General features: G+C 38.2%; 1 protein-coding gene across 3 annotated transcripts in view; it reads right to left on the bottom strand.

The window, feature by feature from the left end:
- SMG7 (SMG7 nonsense mediated mRNA decay factor) overlaps positions 1-16,617 on the bottom strand; it is a 64,114-nt gene that overhangs the window by 2,987 nt on the left and 44,510 nt on the right. Inside the window, exons 16-22 of one of the 3 annotated variants that reach the window (XM_070940951.1) lie at positions 15,599-15,990; positions 14,311-14,685; positions 8,270-8,419; positions 4,694-4,774; positions 1,251-1,407; positions 611-781; positions 383-531 (exon numbers count right to left, since the gene is read on the bottom strand). In XM_070940951.1, the coding sequence (XP_070797052.1) occupies positions 383-531; positions 611-781; positions 1,251-1,407; positions 4,694-4,774; positions 8,270-8,419; positions 14,311-14,685; positions 15,599-15,990 (1,475 nt within the window). The remainder of the gene's footprint in view (positions 1-382; positions 532-610; positions 782-1,250; positions 1,408-4,693; positions 4,775-8,269; positions 8,420-14,310; positions 14,686-15,598; positions 15,991-16,617) is intronic. The other 2 variants (XM_070940952.1, XM_070940953.1) reach the window with 2 other exon arrangements.

The following is a 16,617-nucleotide window of genomic DNA, read 5'->3' as shown; positions in this document are numbered from 1 at the left end:
CTTCTGCTGCCTGCCGGCTGCCTGCAATTTGGCAGTTCAAATCTCACCAGGCTCAAGGTTGACTCAGCCTTCCATCCTTCCGAGGTGGGTAAAATGAGGACCCAAATTGTTGGGGGCAACATATGCTGACTCTGTAAACCACTTAGAGAGGGTTGTAAAGCACTGTGAAGCAATATATAAGTCTAAATGGCTATTGCTATTGCTACCTATAGATACATCTTAATTGTACATACGTCACAGACAAATGGTTCACAATATCATTGCCAAATAGCAAGAATCAGAAAAATATCAAAGGACACATCATTATTATTTCAGAATTTTGCCGAATCTCTTATCTAATTCATAACATGACAAAAAAGGACAGAATCAATACGCAGCCCACCTTCAGACTTTCCATAAGCACAGCTGATGAATCCTCTATGGATGGGCCATGGGCTGACCAGGGACCACTGTGGGTGCTGGTTGGATGCCAGCTACTCTCTGAAGAGGATGATGTTGCTGGGAGATAGTCCAGGCCAAAGCCTCCCATTGCTGAACGAGAGCAAGAGTAACAGGTAAATGTCCCTGAAAACCACTGAAATTAAATTGATGCTAAGACCCGTCTACTCACCTGGTTTATCTGTCTTCCACCGATCTGTTATCCTTCTATCCCTGTTGTCTGGAGTCCCAATGGGCCCAAAGTTGGAAAATGGAACCGAATTATGGTTGTGAGTTGGAGGAGAGCTTGGCAAGCTGCTTGGGTTGGAGGAGTGAGGAGACTGGCTGGCTGGTGTTGAATGATCTATGAAATTTAGAAAAAAATCAATTTGGTGATCTCCTGATTTAACGCCTTTAGTTTTATGTATTATTTTGGTTTTATTAATGTAAGATTTTTACTCATTTTTATTCATTAATAAACAAAAACATACATGGTTTTGGACTTTGTGAGCATTATAGTTACTAAGTTTTCTTTGTTCTAAGAATATCACAAAGATTGCAAATGGGTTTTCACTTCTCTCTCTCTCTTTCTCTTACTTACACACACAGAGCTCATATACATATATACAGACAGATGTAGAAATATAACAAGCAGGTGTGTGCAGACATTGAAAGGAAAAGTAGTAGTATTATATTTGCTGAACAATTCAAAGGAAACTTGATGTTTTATGATGTTCCTACAATAGTGATGGAAGGGAGTTGCTGAGCAAGTGGTACACACGTTATCCTCAGGCTGTATGCTATAGGTGATGAAGGGAATGTTGGAGCCTCACCTGAGCTGGCTGGAAGAGATGGAGACCATGGAGTACCTTCAAAAAGAGAATAAAGTGAAGTCTCCTGGTGAGCTACTGATGGTGTAACCTCGGCTTTTGTGCTGGCATTGAGGTTTTTCCCATAAACTTCATTGAACATGCTGTTTGGATATCTTTCCTATAAAATTGAAAGAAAGAGCACAGGGATAAGAAAGGGATCACACCAGACCAATTCAATACATTTATTTATTCATTTATTTTATTTTATTTGTATACCGCCCTTCTCCTAGTGGACTCAGGGCGGTGCACAGCCAGAACTAAAACATATAACAATACAAAATTTAAAATTATTAAAAGAATTATATACTTTGGCCCAAATTTAAAACAATTCGAATTAAAACCCATTGACAGATTAAAAGCCAAACAACTAAAAAACTAAAAAAGAAAAGAAAAGGGGGGGGAGTCACGCCAGCCCTGCTTGATGGAAAAGAAAAGTTTTCAGGGCACGGCAAAAGACCCAGAGATCTGATATCCTTCTTATCTCCGGGGGCAAATCGTTCCAGAGGGCGGGAGCTGCCACAGAGAAGGCCCTCCCCCTGGGGGTCGCCAGCCGACATTGCCTGGCTGACGGCACCCTGAGGAGTCCCTCTATGTGGGAGCGTACTGGTCGGTGGGAGGCTATCGGTGGCAGAAGGCAGTCCCGCAAATACCCAGGTCCTATGCCATGGAGCTCTTTAAAGGTGGTAACCAACACCTTGAAGCGCACCCGGAAGACCACTGGAAGCCAATGCAGCTCACGCAGGAGAGGTATCACATAGGAGCGACCCCTCGGTCCCATAATCTCCCGCGTGGCCGCATTCTGCACCAGTTGGAGCCTCCGGGTACTCCTCAAGGGGAGCCCCATGTAGAGAGCATTGCAGTAGTCCAGGCGGGAAGTGACGAGTGCCTGAGTGACTGTGCATACGGAATCCCGATTCAGAAAGGGACGCAACTGGCGAATCAGGCGGACCTGATAAAAAGCCCCCCTGGCCACGGCCGTCATATGCTCTTCTAAAGACAGCCGTGCATCCAGGAGGACGCCCAAGTTGCGAGCCCTGTCCGTGGGGGCCAATAACTCGCCCCCAATAGCCAGCGATGGCACCAGCTGGCTATATCAGGACGCCGGAAGCCACAGCCACTCGGTCTTGGAAGGGTTGAGTCGAAGCCTGTTACTCCCCATCCAGATCCGCACGGCCTCCAGGCACTGGGACATCACTTCAAGGGCATCGTTGGGATACATGAGTACAGTACAGTAGTATTAGTGGGGTATGTCAATGTTGCCTTTATCCAATATTTCTGAAGTATAGAAGGTTTACTTCAGATTGCTAGAGTTCATAGTAAAGGTGTCCAAAACCATTTATCTTAAGAATGACAGTAATTAATATTAAAACCCAAAGGTCTTTTTGCATATTACATTTATCTATTTTAAATGATATGATAAGAGAGATTAGATATAACCCACCCCGTTTCCCCGAAAATAAGACATCCCCTGATAATAAGCCCAATAGGACTTTTGAGCACATGTGCTAAAATAAGTCTCCCCCACCCCCCGAAAATAAGCCCTCCCCGAAAATATTTAAACGCAGAGCTGGAAATCAGGTAAGACGGCAAGTGGAGCTCCACGCGCCCCAAAATAATAAGGCCTCCCTGAAAATAAAGCCAAGCGCTTATTTCGGGGTTCAAAAAAATATAAGACAGGGTCTTATTTTCGGGGAAACATGGTAGCTATAAGAAGGAATACTGCTTTTACTGCTATGCACTATTCTTGGCTCTTAAATGAAAAATAAAAAAGTAAAAAATAGAACCGTGTAACTGTACTACTCTATATTAGGTCAAAACTAAAAAAATCAGATCGCAAAACAAATGCCACACAATCAATGTGTAAATATTTATTCATAACATATATTAAAACTGTGAGGGAAACAGTCAGTTCCTTTTGGTATCAGTAAGTAAGCAAGCAAGCAGAATGAAATGTGCTAGGATAGTATATATTTAGTTCTGTTTGACTGACAACACATATTGTATTGAATTGTTTAGATCTGGCAACTGAACACACCACTATCATGCCTCAAAATATACATGGCATTGTGCCTAGTTCTTACATAGGTTTGTATTGGCAGGGCACCTTCAAACTGTTTTAGGAGTCTGGTCACTACATAGGACATACAATTTGCCAGGATAAAATGTTTTGTGTTATGTATACGCCATGAATATACCATGAAACCCCAGTCAGAGAGAACTACCGTGTTACAAGGAAAGTTACAGCCTAAAATTACTTGCACCTTATGGTATTAATATATTGTACAGAGGAATATTCCAACATGAGTTTTCCCTTCCATCCAAAATGGTTCAGACCAATGGAGTTAACTGCTATCACCTTAAACAATTAGCAATAATTTATGGCTCATGTCCTTGTTATCTGCGGGGCCATCTGATGCAGAGAGGTTCCTCTGCTTGATTGAGAAGAAGGATAAGAATTCCTACCCATGAGAAAATATAAAGAGTCTCCAGGGCGAAGTTGTTTGCAGTAGCCCCTCTGCTCTGGAATGGCCTACCCCATGAGGCTATGATGGCTCTTTTGATCACATTCCAGAGCCTTTGGGGTAAAGTTGCTACTTAATTATAGGCAATTGCTCACGGGACATACAGATTTAGTTTAAATGCATGCTGTAATATTTTTCTTTTTTTAAAAAAATGTTTATTGTTAGGAAGTATAAGCCTTCCAGCATATAAATTCAAGTATGTATGTATGTATGTATGTATGTATGTATGTATGTATAAATAAATAAATAAATAAATAAATAAATAAATAAATAAATAAATAAATAGCTAAGTAACACAAGAGAAGGTTCTAGGATAAGTGGCATCAACAAGTACACATAAACATACACACATACTCTATAGGTCCATTCCCATAGCACTGGCTGAACTCAACCAGCCTGTAGCTACCTGTGCCTGCTCTCAAGGTCTTTCAACCTGGGTAGCTTTAGTAAGGACCGCAGGATTGTCCATAGCAGGAAGCCAGCCTGGAAGGCCACTTATTGAAGAGACTCCAGATTAGCTAACTTTGCTGCATTGTCTATTAGACAACTGTATGGTAATTGTTGAAGCCAGCCAGCCAATCTGGATGCCTTCCAGCATATAGGCGTAGAATCAGCCTAGGTATTACTTGCCACCTGCCTGAGTAAAGATCGTGGGCAATGCATCCTGAAGAAGGGAACCAATCGTGCTGCCTGAATGCATCTCTCTGGCACTGGCTATCCCAGCTCCTGATCTTAGAAGCAAGAGGATCTCTATTGCTTTCAAAGCAGCTTGGACATGGTGCTTTGTTCAATGCTCTGATAAGCTATTTCTTCAAAGCAACACACACGCCTAATAAAGTGACAAAGCTGTCCAGAAAGAAAAATGAGAAAGTTATTAGTTACCTGATTAAGAGAGAAGCCTGTGAGCGATAGGAAAGATGGTGACTGTGACATCAGATCTGATGGTTTCTCCAACAGTGATTTCTTCAGGATAAGGGAAAGAGAGTAATAAAGCTTGTTATTGACTTACAAGTCAGCTAATATAAAAATAACAGAGTGGAAAGTGTCCTTGGGGTTCATATAGCATGCATGAGAACAAGAATCATATTAAAGATCCTTGTATTGTATTACTTCTTTTACTATATGAAAGAGGCGCTTAAAATAAACATGAATAATTTGATAAAATTGCAAATGACAGCAAACAGTGCAGTCAGTTGCATATGTAACTCAAAAAATGGCAATTCATTTGGGAAATTTCATACTAAAACAATAGGCTTTAACACCTCATGTTGTTGAAGAGCCATAAAATTGCAGTTCATCAAACTATTTATTAGGTATGAATGTATAACGTAAGCAAACTAACCAGTTTCTGCTCAAATATGAAGGCTTAATATCTGAATTAGTATTTCCATAACCACAAACCTAGTAGTATTTAGGGTTTTATTTTTTTAAAGAAATACTGATGTTGCAAATAACTTGTTAATGCAATTAATAGATTAACATTAGCCAAAATGATATTGCGTTAAATACAATCTGATTAAAATAATTAAAACTGACTAATATGCAGAGCTATATCTGCTTTGCAAGCCTGTTCTTGAGTGTAGAAAAAAAAGAGGAATATCATTTGAATGAAGACTACAGTTTCATTAGAAACTCCATTTTCATACAGCAGAAACAAGGTCCTATATAATTTATCTCCAGAGGAAAGCATGGAAGTATGAGAGCAATCCTATAGAGTTGCTGGCTTTCTCTGTGAAAAGAAAATCAGAATAAATTGCACAACATTGTATAACAATTATGCAAACTGCTCAATTTGCATAATCTTGGGGGGATTGAAAATTTCTGATTGGTTGGTGAGAAATTAAATTTAAAGCAATTTTTTAAAAAAGGCAATCAGATGAGCTCAGGATATCATATTTTGGCATTAACTGATGTCAATTGGACACATATCTGCAGATAAAAAGCCACATACCTTCAACTCTCTTATAATGGAGGCCCTGACCTGATATGTCATAAGGATTTGATTGGAAGGGATGCAATCAATGCCAGCTGCATCATTCAAATCATTAATCTCAAATGATACTGGGGAGATGAGCAAGAGTAGCATACAGTCCAAAGAATTACTAGTCAATGACTAATAAATTTCATGTGTTTTCTCTAAAGATTTCATATTCTCTTTTTTTATCTCTTTCTTCAGAAAATGAAAACATTTTGGGTTTACGGAGGATAATTACTATAAATTGCTTTATGAAACTGGAAAGATAGTTTAAGGGTAACTGTCAGAAGTTACATAAAAATCAACTCAAAATTATATGAAGGGAAAAATATTGTGCTAAGGTAAAAAAAAATGGGGATTTTTTTACGTCTGATAACTGAAGGCCAACCTCTTTCACAATTTCACTGGAATAAAAATCCCAGAAGGATTATGTATGCATAATCCTACTATGTTTTAATACAAATCAAGCATTTTCTTTGATTGAACTTAAAAATTAACACACACACACAAAATTAGCAAGCTCAATCCATAAACTCGATGACTTTCCTGAAATTTTAACCAATTCCCTTCTCTTTACAGCCTCCTATAGCAAAAAGAATCTATTCTGGAATTCTGGAAGATTTTGTAACATAGTAAATTATTGGGATTTGCAAAGGAAAACAAGAAAGGGCATCTCTTCCTTCCCATTCCTATTCTTCCATTCAGCAAGGAGGCTCCCATGGAACCATGATAATGAAAGGAATTCCTTCATTTGTCAATGAATCCAAGACATATATCTAAATATTTAGATCTTTAATAACCTTCCATTCAATAAATATGCCCAGTTACTGTGTTTACAAAGTAGGAACTGTTTCTGAGAAACAGCGACGTTTCTAAAGACCTATCATTGAAAATAAATTTATACAAGATAATCAAGACCCTACAAAGCTGAAGTACAATACTTCTTATTAACTATGCTTTGTGTAAGAGACTGGTGCTCTTGAGTTCTCTTTGCAACTGTTCTTCTAACCACGCATCACTGATGTTGACATAAACAGTTCCATGTAGTTGGGCCATTTTAAGGGAAGTAGTTTTTAGCCAATTCCACATGGGAGCTATAGTATATAAATAAAGGTATATTTCATATGTATATATGTGAAATGACCATATAGAAATTTAACCTCTAGGATCTAAAATTTACAGGTCTTCACTTTTCTTACCTTCCCATCAAGCATCCTAGGTAAATATATAATTAACTGGAAGAAAGAAATCCTAGTGATTTTATGACAATAGAATCTCTCTTTCTTAATGGTAGCATTTTAATTAGAAAATAGAATTTTATTAGAAAGGCTTTGGATTTTCACATGTATGAAGACACAGGATTTCTCTACCTTTTGTGGTAAATACATAATATCTCCTTAATTAAGGACTTTTCTGCACTCACGACCCCAGGAAGGATACAGGTACATAAATGTCACAGTGTGAAATACATATGACCTTTATATTAATCTATGATAGCCTCAAATTAGATGTTTGAAAGATGAATCTATCAAGGGTTACTCCTTTTCCAATACTAGAGAACAATACTTTATATCTGCAAAAGCTGGGAATGATAAGAGGGAAAGCTGCTATTTTCATGTTCCACATCTGGTTGACTAATGAAATTTGCATGAAACCCTGACATGGCCTAAACCAGTCCTTACTGATTATATTAACAAATATGAATATTTTTCATCTCAATCTTACTTGAAGGACTGTATTTCTCTGCCTGATAAATGTCAAAACAGCTTGGGTAGCCTTTAAAAAAGGAGCTCAATGGGCCACATGCTGACAGTAGTTTATTTTCTACACTTCTTTAAAGTAAAATGTCTCATTTCATTAAAATTAATTAAATGGCTGAGAAGTGCTTGCTAGGTCTTAAGTTCATGGTTCTAGTCTCTTAATGTCTATTTTATTCACATTACAGAATGTAAAAGTATATTCACTTTTCTACTACACAGATGGAAAACTTAACTAGAAAGTTCCCCGCAAGCCAAGAAGGAACCAGAATTTGGATCATGTAAGATTGCAGCTTTCTTACACTGTGCTTGAATAAGAATTCTGGAGCAATAATGCGATCATGTAGAATAACACCTTTAGTAGGTTGTAGTGGCTAGCACACTTTCATTCCCCCCCCCCCCCCCCGATTGAATAAACTTGGGAAAGTCAAGGTGACCCATTTTTGTAGAAAACCAAATTGGGTAGGGTATGATTCAGAATGGCCCCCCTTTCCAGTATTTACAAATACATTGTGCACTGGGCCAGAAAGGAGGAACCCTGATAAAACATTACATCTGTGTAAAAGCTGCTTTCTCCTATAAGATCTCCATTTCCCCCATTAAGACAATTTCAGCAAGGAATATAGATTTCAAACCTCCAACTGAACTTGCAGGGAAAACAAACAAACAAACAAAAAAGAGGGCAAAATTAGAGCAAGAAGCAGCAGAATTCAGTCAAATACATACAAAGAGGCTTCGTCCAGGAAGAGAGGCGAGAGGCCCCAGCAGTGCTGGGTAAAGATCAGGAGGATTAGAGAAAATCAGCTCTTCCTCCTCCTCCAAGGCAGCCAAACTCTTTAACAGGTCCGGAGGAAGCAGAGGGGAGCTCTTGGGGTCCTAGTGACAGAAAGGAGCACAGTGAGATGCAGCATGGAAAGACAAGGAAGCAAGAACAGCAACAGACAAGCAAAAAGTTTAAAGGCCCAAAGAGACGCAAGGCAAGGAGAAAGGGGAGAGAATGCAAAGATACAGTAGGTAAGCCAGCATGCAAAAGCTAGTCAAAGAGGTAAAGAGGAGAAGAAGATAAGATTCAAGGGAGAAAAGAGAAAAGCAGTGATAATATAATCTTCTATCATTGTTTTGTGCTTTAGGAGGAATCCCTTCCCCTCCCTTCATGTTTGAATGCATAGATAAACAAAACATCGGGATTGACATTTGAGGAAAATGTAGTCCCTCCTGTCTGATTTAGAAAGTGTGTGCAAAGTAAGTATCTTAGTAGTTCTGTAAGGCGTAGACAGTAATTTTACCCATAATACAAGATATATTTATACCACCTTATTGATTGAAACTGGAAGATGTAGACATATACAGTATACAATATGGCAGAATTCTCAAATAATACAATACTATAATTCCCTAAAACGATCAATGAATTTTTGCAGCCCATGTCATGAATAACGCTAAATAAACAAATGATATATAAAACTGATGTATTTTGCAGATGACTAGATCTAAGATTTAACTATCTCTCAAAAATAAAAATGACTCTTAACTTTATTGTTCCTTCTGCCTTCCTTATCTTGTTGCACTCAAAGTGGGAGCAGGTTTTGACTGTCCTTATGATTACCACATGCATAACAGAAACACTCTCAAAACTTGTTACCCGTTTTTTCTAGGCAAATCCACCATAGGCTTGCCCAGGCAAAGCTGAAACAAGTTTTAGAGTATTCCTACTTTGCATGCACTGCTAAAATATTTGTGGTCCTCTCTATGTTGCTTGCAACTTCCTAAGGGATACAACTCATATTTTGAGAACCCTTCTGTAACATAGAAATTGGACTTTTAAAAAATCACTGGAAGTTGTTGAAAGTTTTCAGAATGCTACTTGTGAGACAAGCAAAGTCCTTCTTTGATCTTGAATATCACAGCTTCCGCCTTTGTCTATAAAAAATGATCTGTCTTTTTCACCTATTCCCAAAACCAATGTAGTTCATGCCTGAAATATACAGTATCCTAGGACAAATACTTGATAAACCTTTAACATATTTGCAACTACTAACAGGAAGCAATTGGCTCCTTGTTTTTATTTTTAAAAAGGTGATATTATATAGGAATAAGGAGATTTAACAGTATTAGCTTTATCTCTTATCAGGGCTACCACCTGTAGGCTTGTGTGGCTATCTCTTTCAGGAAAAACATAGTTATATACTTAGGAATGTTGTCTTAATATGACTTTGATGGACTGCTGCAGTTAATTACTTTTTTCAGAAGTGATTTTGTGCCTTATTTTCCTGCACACACTGTTCTCAATAATATCCCCCTGAAATTAGATTAGCTCCATCCCTTTTGATAAATCCTCAAGACAAGGCTATGTTGCCAGGCTTGGGCTCCCAGAGTCTTGCTCAGCTGGCTCCTTTCTAGAGGTGGCCAATTTTATCTTTCTCCCATGTTTGCATTTTTCACTTTAATGGTAATTATTAATATGGGTTTATATATATAGTATATATTATTTATTTATTTATTTATTATCGGATTGTTGTATGCCATCCAGAGTTGCTTTTGGTGCTCTATAAATTTGATTTATAAATAATAATGATAGATAAATAAATAAATAAATAAATATAAAGGGAGGGGGATTAGCTCATCTTGTTTCCTTGGTTTTAAGCAACTTTAACCTGCAATGAATCATTAATGTGGAAGTGCAGATAAGGTAGGTATGAACTTTTATCCAAAGTTTTCAAAATAATTCTTAACCGGTTATATCTATTTTTCAGAGTTTTCCATCTACTACACTATTGGAGTGCCATCTTAACTCATATTTAGATTCATTTGGGGGTTTCTACTTAAAATTTCTCTGATAAAGTCGAGGAACAACTGACAGAAAAGAGGTTTGTGTTTGCTTCCTCTACATTTAGGGACTATCCAACTATTTAAATATTGATTTATACAATCTTACAGTGATAAAGCTTGAGAATAAATAAATTACGATTTAACTGGAAAGTTTTGGAAGAAATCCATGTCAAATTTGGACTTTAGAATTTGCCACCAGATAATGATCCATTCCTCTCCTCTTGTGACATTTTAAGTTTTAAAAATCATATGTTGGATAACAACATTACATTACAAGCAAGCAGTATCTTATGATGTTGCTAATTATTTCTTTATATATTGTATTTAATACACCCTGGCAAAAGATGCTGGGGAGAGGGGGAAATGAAGCAAAGCCTCCCTAATCCACTGTACTGACCAATATCCCTTATTCTGGTAACCACAGTATGTTGCTTTCCAACTCTCAGATTTATTATTCTATTCAATACAATGAACAAAGCTTTTGTTCTGTCTTCTCCCAGAACTATTGGAACTGGCAGGAAGTTCCTTAGTCCTACAAATAGGCAAAGTATTCTCCATCAGCCACTAAGACAACAGGGAAAGTACCATTCCTGCAGCTATTGGCTGGTCCTAATGAAGGGGAGGGAGGGGAAAGTCTATCACATGCTGCTGCTGTTTGGCAGAAAAGTTGGTCATCATTTTGTAAAATCTTTGCTATGGGGAAATTAGATTAATGGGTTACAATGCAATATGTTAAAACATTTTCTTCCACACATATATATAGCTATCACACAATTCCCTTGTGGCATATTCAATATTACACAGTATTGCTACCAAAAAAGTAGCAAAAAATCATAAGCTGGGAAAAGTGAAAGAATTGTAAGAGGAGAAAATACAGCTAAAACTACTTTATACCATCCTGTCTCTTGATATATTACAATCTTTGCAAACCATCTTGCTTCCTCCACATCTATATCATCACTTCACTGTTGTTTATCTATTTCAGGCAAGTTGTTAAGACAGATGGACAGGCAGACAGGTAGCTGTTTAATGTGCCTGTACACTGCATACAACCCTGCAAAGTTGAATTTTCAGGGTTTATTCTTTTATTTGTTTAGCTTTGCAGTTCATTTCTCTGGAAAAAATATAAGAAAGATGCTTTTCTGCATTTTGACTTGCAAAGCATATATCATGAAGTGAAGAAGTCTGAGTTATGAAACATTTGGCACAAGTGTAGAGTTGCAGATTGAATGCTGAATGTGATAAGAGCTGTGTAGGATTAAAGTAAAGCATTCATGAGAGTGGTTCAACACTGAACAGGGAATAAGAAGAAAAATGTGTGGCATCCCCTTGGTTATTTAACATAGTTATGGATGTATAAGAAATGCGCCATCAGAAGTATGTGGGTTAAGGATGTACATATGTATTTTTGTATGCAGAGAATGCAATGCTGTTAGAAGAGAATACTAATGGCTTGCTGAGAATTGAGGAGTATAGATCTGAATGTTAATATAGCAAATGTTCAAATCTGACAGGAAAAACAAGAGTGAAAAATGTCAAGTTATACTTAAGTGGCAAAAAAACTAGAGCAAATAAATTGATTTATGGAGACTACTGAATACATGTGAGATGAGAGAATGGACGAAGAAACGTCAAGGTACGTAAATGCAAGCAGGCAGCTACTAAGTATTTATTTATTTGATTTCTATAGCTACCCATCTCAACAGGTATCTTTCAAAAGCAATTAATATTGGCCAAATGGCTCAGGGTGCTTCTTCTGTCCACTTTTTTCTATGAAAGTAAGAGTTGGGTATGTCAGCAGGAACATCAACACTGAATGTAGTAGGCACAGTGTGAGTGAGTGTTGTCTGAATGGATGTCAAATTAATGAGTGTTGAGTACAAAAGTAAAAGACCAGTAGAAGGAAGCAAATTGAACTAGTCTGGTGACAATCAGAATGAATGAGGTTGGAATCACAAAACAAATATATGAAAAGTGAATAGGTCAAAAGGAAGGGAAAAACCAAGTTTGTGGCTGGATAGAATGGTTAAGATCCTCAAAAGTAAAAGTAAGTGAAGTTTAAAGAACAAAGGACAGTGGAAAAAATAGTTTGTATTTGTGGTTACTTTACTTTCTCTTCTTTGCATAACATTGCTAACTAAAAGGGAACTGTGTTAACAGCTAGATACTTATGTATCACTTTTAAAGGAGTGTTGCCAAATGTATAAACACATGTATTTAGGAAAAGTCACAAACTAACAGCACAAAAGTGTATTTTTGTTGTTGTGGATAGACCCGTGCAGAAGTAAACCTATTGATGTTTCCTGTTTGCTGACTGATAATTAGTAAACTCACTTGGGCACATAAACCAGAGTCCAGAACAAACTACTAGTGCCCCTCTTTAGAATCCTTTCATCATAAACCCTTTTAATATCTGCCTGGTCTTATTTCTCAATACAATCCTGACTGCTCTTTACATTCTTTGAGCAAAGCCTTCTTTTGGATATTAGTCCAGGATTATAATCTCCAAGTTGTCTGCCTAAAGGATACCATTCAACTCCCTTTGTCTTTGTGGAAATCTCACAGCCTTTTAGATCGTTGTATATCATTTGGTTAATACAGATTAACATATCCAGATAGTCCTTGACTTGCAACAGTTCATTTAGTGACAATTTAAAGTTACAATGGCACTGAAAAAAGTGACTTATGACCATTTTTCATAGTTACGACCTTTGTAGTGACTCTATGCTCGTGTGATCAACTACCCTGTTTCCCCCCAAATAAGACATCCCCTGATAATAAGCCCAATTGGGCTTTTGAGCGCATGGCAATAAGGCCAGGCGCTTATTTCAGGGTTCAAAAAAATATAAGATAAGGTCTTATTTTCAGGGAAACACAGTAGTTCATACTTATGACTGTTGCTGTGTCTCAAGATCCTGTGATCCCCTTTGGCAACCTTCTGATAAGCAAAGTCAATGGGGAAGCTGGATTCACTTAATAACCGTGTGACTCAGTTATCAACTGCAGTGATTCACTTAATGGCTGTGGCAAGAAAGATAATAAAACGGGGCAAAACTCATTAACAAATGTCTCACATAACAACAGAAATTTTGGGCTCAATTGTCATAAGTCGAGGACTACCTGTATTTTAAATTATTATGGATGTTTAGTATATTGTCAGCCCTGTGAGGCAGACCAGACAGGAAACACGGGACAGATAAACTAATTCTACTTTATTGTAAGTTAAATTAACAGAATCTTGCATGTCTGAAAATACATTTCTCCCCGTCCCTTTACAGCCAAGAAATTAGGGAGGGTCTCTTCTGAGTCACTGGACCCACCCACATTTCTACGGGGGGCTAAGTTGCCTTTCATCTGACTGTGTCTCTTCGCCGTGTCTCCCAATTACCCATGGTAATTGTCTCTCTCATTACCTATGGGTAATTCCCATGTACCATTACATACATACACTATCCTAAAGCATTGTTTTAAGGGTACCGTTGTGTGGGTCATTTTAATATAAATATTTATTTTGAGTTCTAAGCTGATTTTATTGGATTGTTCTGAAACTATCCTGATGGGTTTGGTTTTTGTTATGTATTGTGCCTTCATGCAGGGGAATTATTATGAACAGAATACAAGAAACATTATGTTTGCTCTACTGAAACACGGTATGCCTGAAATATTCCAGTGAAGTGTTCTAAGTGGGATTGTTTTGTCCTGAGCTTAAAACAAAACAATTCTGGTTTCATGAACACTCTGCCAGTTAACTCTTTAGAAGAACAGTAGGACTGTGGAACCATTGAGCCAGAAACACAGATTCATCCAATGAATGCCAAGCAAACACTGTAGGGAGACATGACTGGCCTACACATCCAGTCTGGTAAGTCACCAGAAACTGTCCATTTGTGGCATAAAGGAAGCTACTGCCTATATTCTACGGTCAGCTCTTAGTTTACCTCAAAACCCATCCTCGGCATTGGGTCCTGCTCTGGGCGGAAGACTCCTTGCTGCCGTTTCCCTCTGCGGTCCAGGTTGGCTTGTTGTTGTGCCATCACAACACGGTTATCAGCCATACCATAGGAGTCCCAGTAAAATTCTGGCATCTTGACCTCTGAGGGATTCTGGTTATATGGCTCCATAGGGAAAGGCTTCATTTTCTTCTCCAGAGGCTGCTGTTGTTGCAGAAGGGGAGGCTGCAAGGAGTGTTCAAAGAGTTTCACGGGATCCTGGCCCTGAAGATAGTACGGCTGCTTCACAGGCATGATCTTCCCCAATGGGCCTTGAACCTGAGAGGGGTTCCAGAGCTGCTTGGAGGAGTCTCCCTGGGGATACTAAGAATAAATACGCCAGCTTTCAGCATTATCAATAATACAGACTCTCTGGATAAGAGATTGATTTTAGAATCCAGCAAATAACCATAGAACATAAACTGAATGTGATATGGATGCCAAGTATGCTTTGACTCAGAATTAAATAACAGGGTTGAATACCTCAAGCATTATAGGCTAACAAAAAAAACACCTTTTGCTCTTCTCTGCATATACGCTGTGCATTGTGTTACCTTTTTAAAAAAATATGTTCAATGGTGAGCATATTAGGCAGAACTGCACATTCAATTCTACAAAGCGAACTTCCAAAGTTTACGGTTTCCTTTTGAGATTAAAGTTTTCAGACCTCACAAGCAGAGAAAAGCTAAAGAAACCTTTTAGCAGAGACAGACTACAAGACTAGCATTTTGACATTAAGATTCATCCGTCAATAATTTCTCATCTTTCAATGAAGACACAATGTTGCAGCTCTGCAAGCAGAACAGTGCATATTAAGTTGTAATCCTTCAAATATATTTAATTAATCATTCAATAATACCAATTCATCATTTATAAGGCTGGTCATGCCATACTTGAGAAGAAGCAGTAGGAAAGGTTTTATCAAATATAATCTGAACTATTCTGATTCTTCTCACCTAGAAAAGAGATACTTGATCATTAATAAATATCCATTCTGATATTCTTCTGTTCTTAGCTTTCAACTACATTCCTAGCTTGTTCACCATATTTCACCTGTCTCTTTCCCATTGACTTGTCAATTCCTTTTCTCCTTAAGTGGTTGTACCTGCCATTGTAACATTTACAGAAAGGCCAGTATTGCAATCTAAGTGGGAGTCTTTGTTTTATTTGAGTACAAAACATATAAAGGTTTGGAGCTCTAACACTCTCTCATCTCTCAAAGTTAGCAGAGGCTCACCTGCTGGAATCCAGAGTGGTGTGGAGGACTCTTCCCTAATGCCTGCACAGCTTTTGTTGGGGACTGTTGCTGCTGCTGCTGCTGGGCAAGAGCCTGGACCTGTAGCTGGCTTGCAGACGGGGTTGTTGCCTGAGCTGGTATGGATGCAAGGGGCTGCTGAGAAGGGGATGGAGTCTGTTGAGGTCCCTGGTTCATTGGGCCTGGTCCAGAGGGCCGCTGCTGGCTGTAAGGAATGTGGGATTGCTTCCCAGCTTGCACCTGATTTCCTGCAGGTGAATGAGCTGCAGGCTGAAGAAAGGTTCCTGGGACAGAAACACCACCTGGGAAAGTATATCCTGAGCTCATAGAGAAAGCCACAGGAGGAGGAATAACATAGGCAGGAGGTGGGAAGCCTTGAAAGAAAGAAAGCACACATTTTAATAACTGAAACCTCGGATAATACTGCCTGACTCCTCTTCAAGATTAACCACTGAGACAGATTATGACCGGTCCTTTCTTTACCTCTCTGATCCTACTAGCTAAAGAGAATATTTGTAAAGCAAAGCTCTCTTATCTGTCAGCATTCAATTACAGAAATGGATTAATTCAGTCTATTTGTCTGTACTGAAGAAATATTTGTGGGAAGATGTTTGTGCCAGTAAGGCACATGGAGGAAAATTCTAAGAAATCTCTAACATCCTAGGGGATGCTTCACTGTGACTTTCAGAGGACTTTAGGCTTCTTTAAAAAAAACATTATACACAAATAAATTAATTTGAGCAGTACAGAGATGATTTGCATTTATTATGTTTTCTACTTCAAAATCTACCTTTATGTTTGAAAAGATCTGTACGTTTTCTTCCTTGTCACATACTCTGTACAACACACACACGCACACATATAAACTGTGAAATAAAAGCAAGATGGCTTCTCATGCTGCATCTTGGCAAAAAAGACACTGTGGAAAGACTGATGCCTGGTAAGTACCATGTAACATTAGATATTTAATGATTATGCCTACTTTCTAGAAATAATGTGAA

This window comes from Pituophis catenifer, unplaced genomic scaffold, assembly GCF_029215685.1.
Source record: "Pituophis catenifer annectens isolate HBS135680 unplaced genomic scaffold, rPitCat1.0.hap2 SCAF_3, whole genome shotgun sequence".
Taxonomy (NCBI): Eukaryota; Metazoa; Chordata; class Lepidosauria; order Squamata; family Colubridae; genus Pituophis; species Pituophis catenifer.
This window is presented reverse-complemented; position numbering and strand designations above follow the sequence as displayed.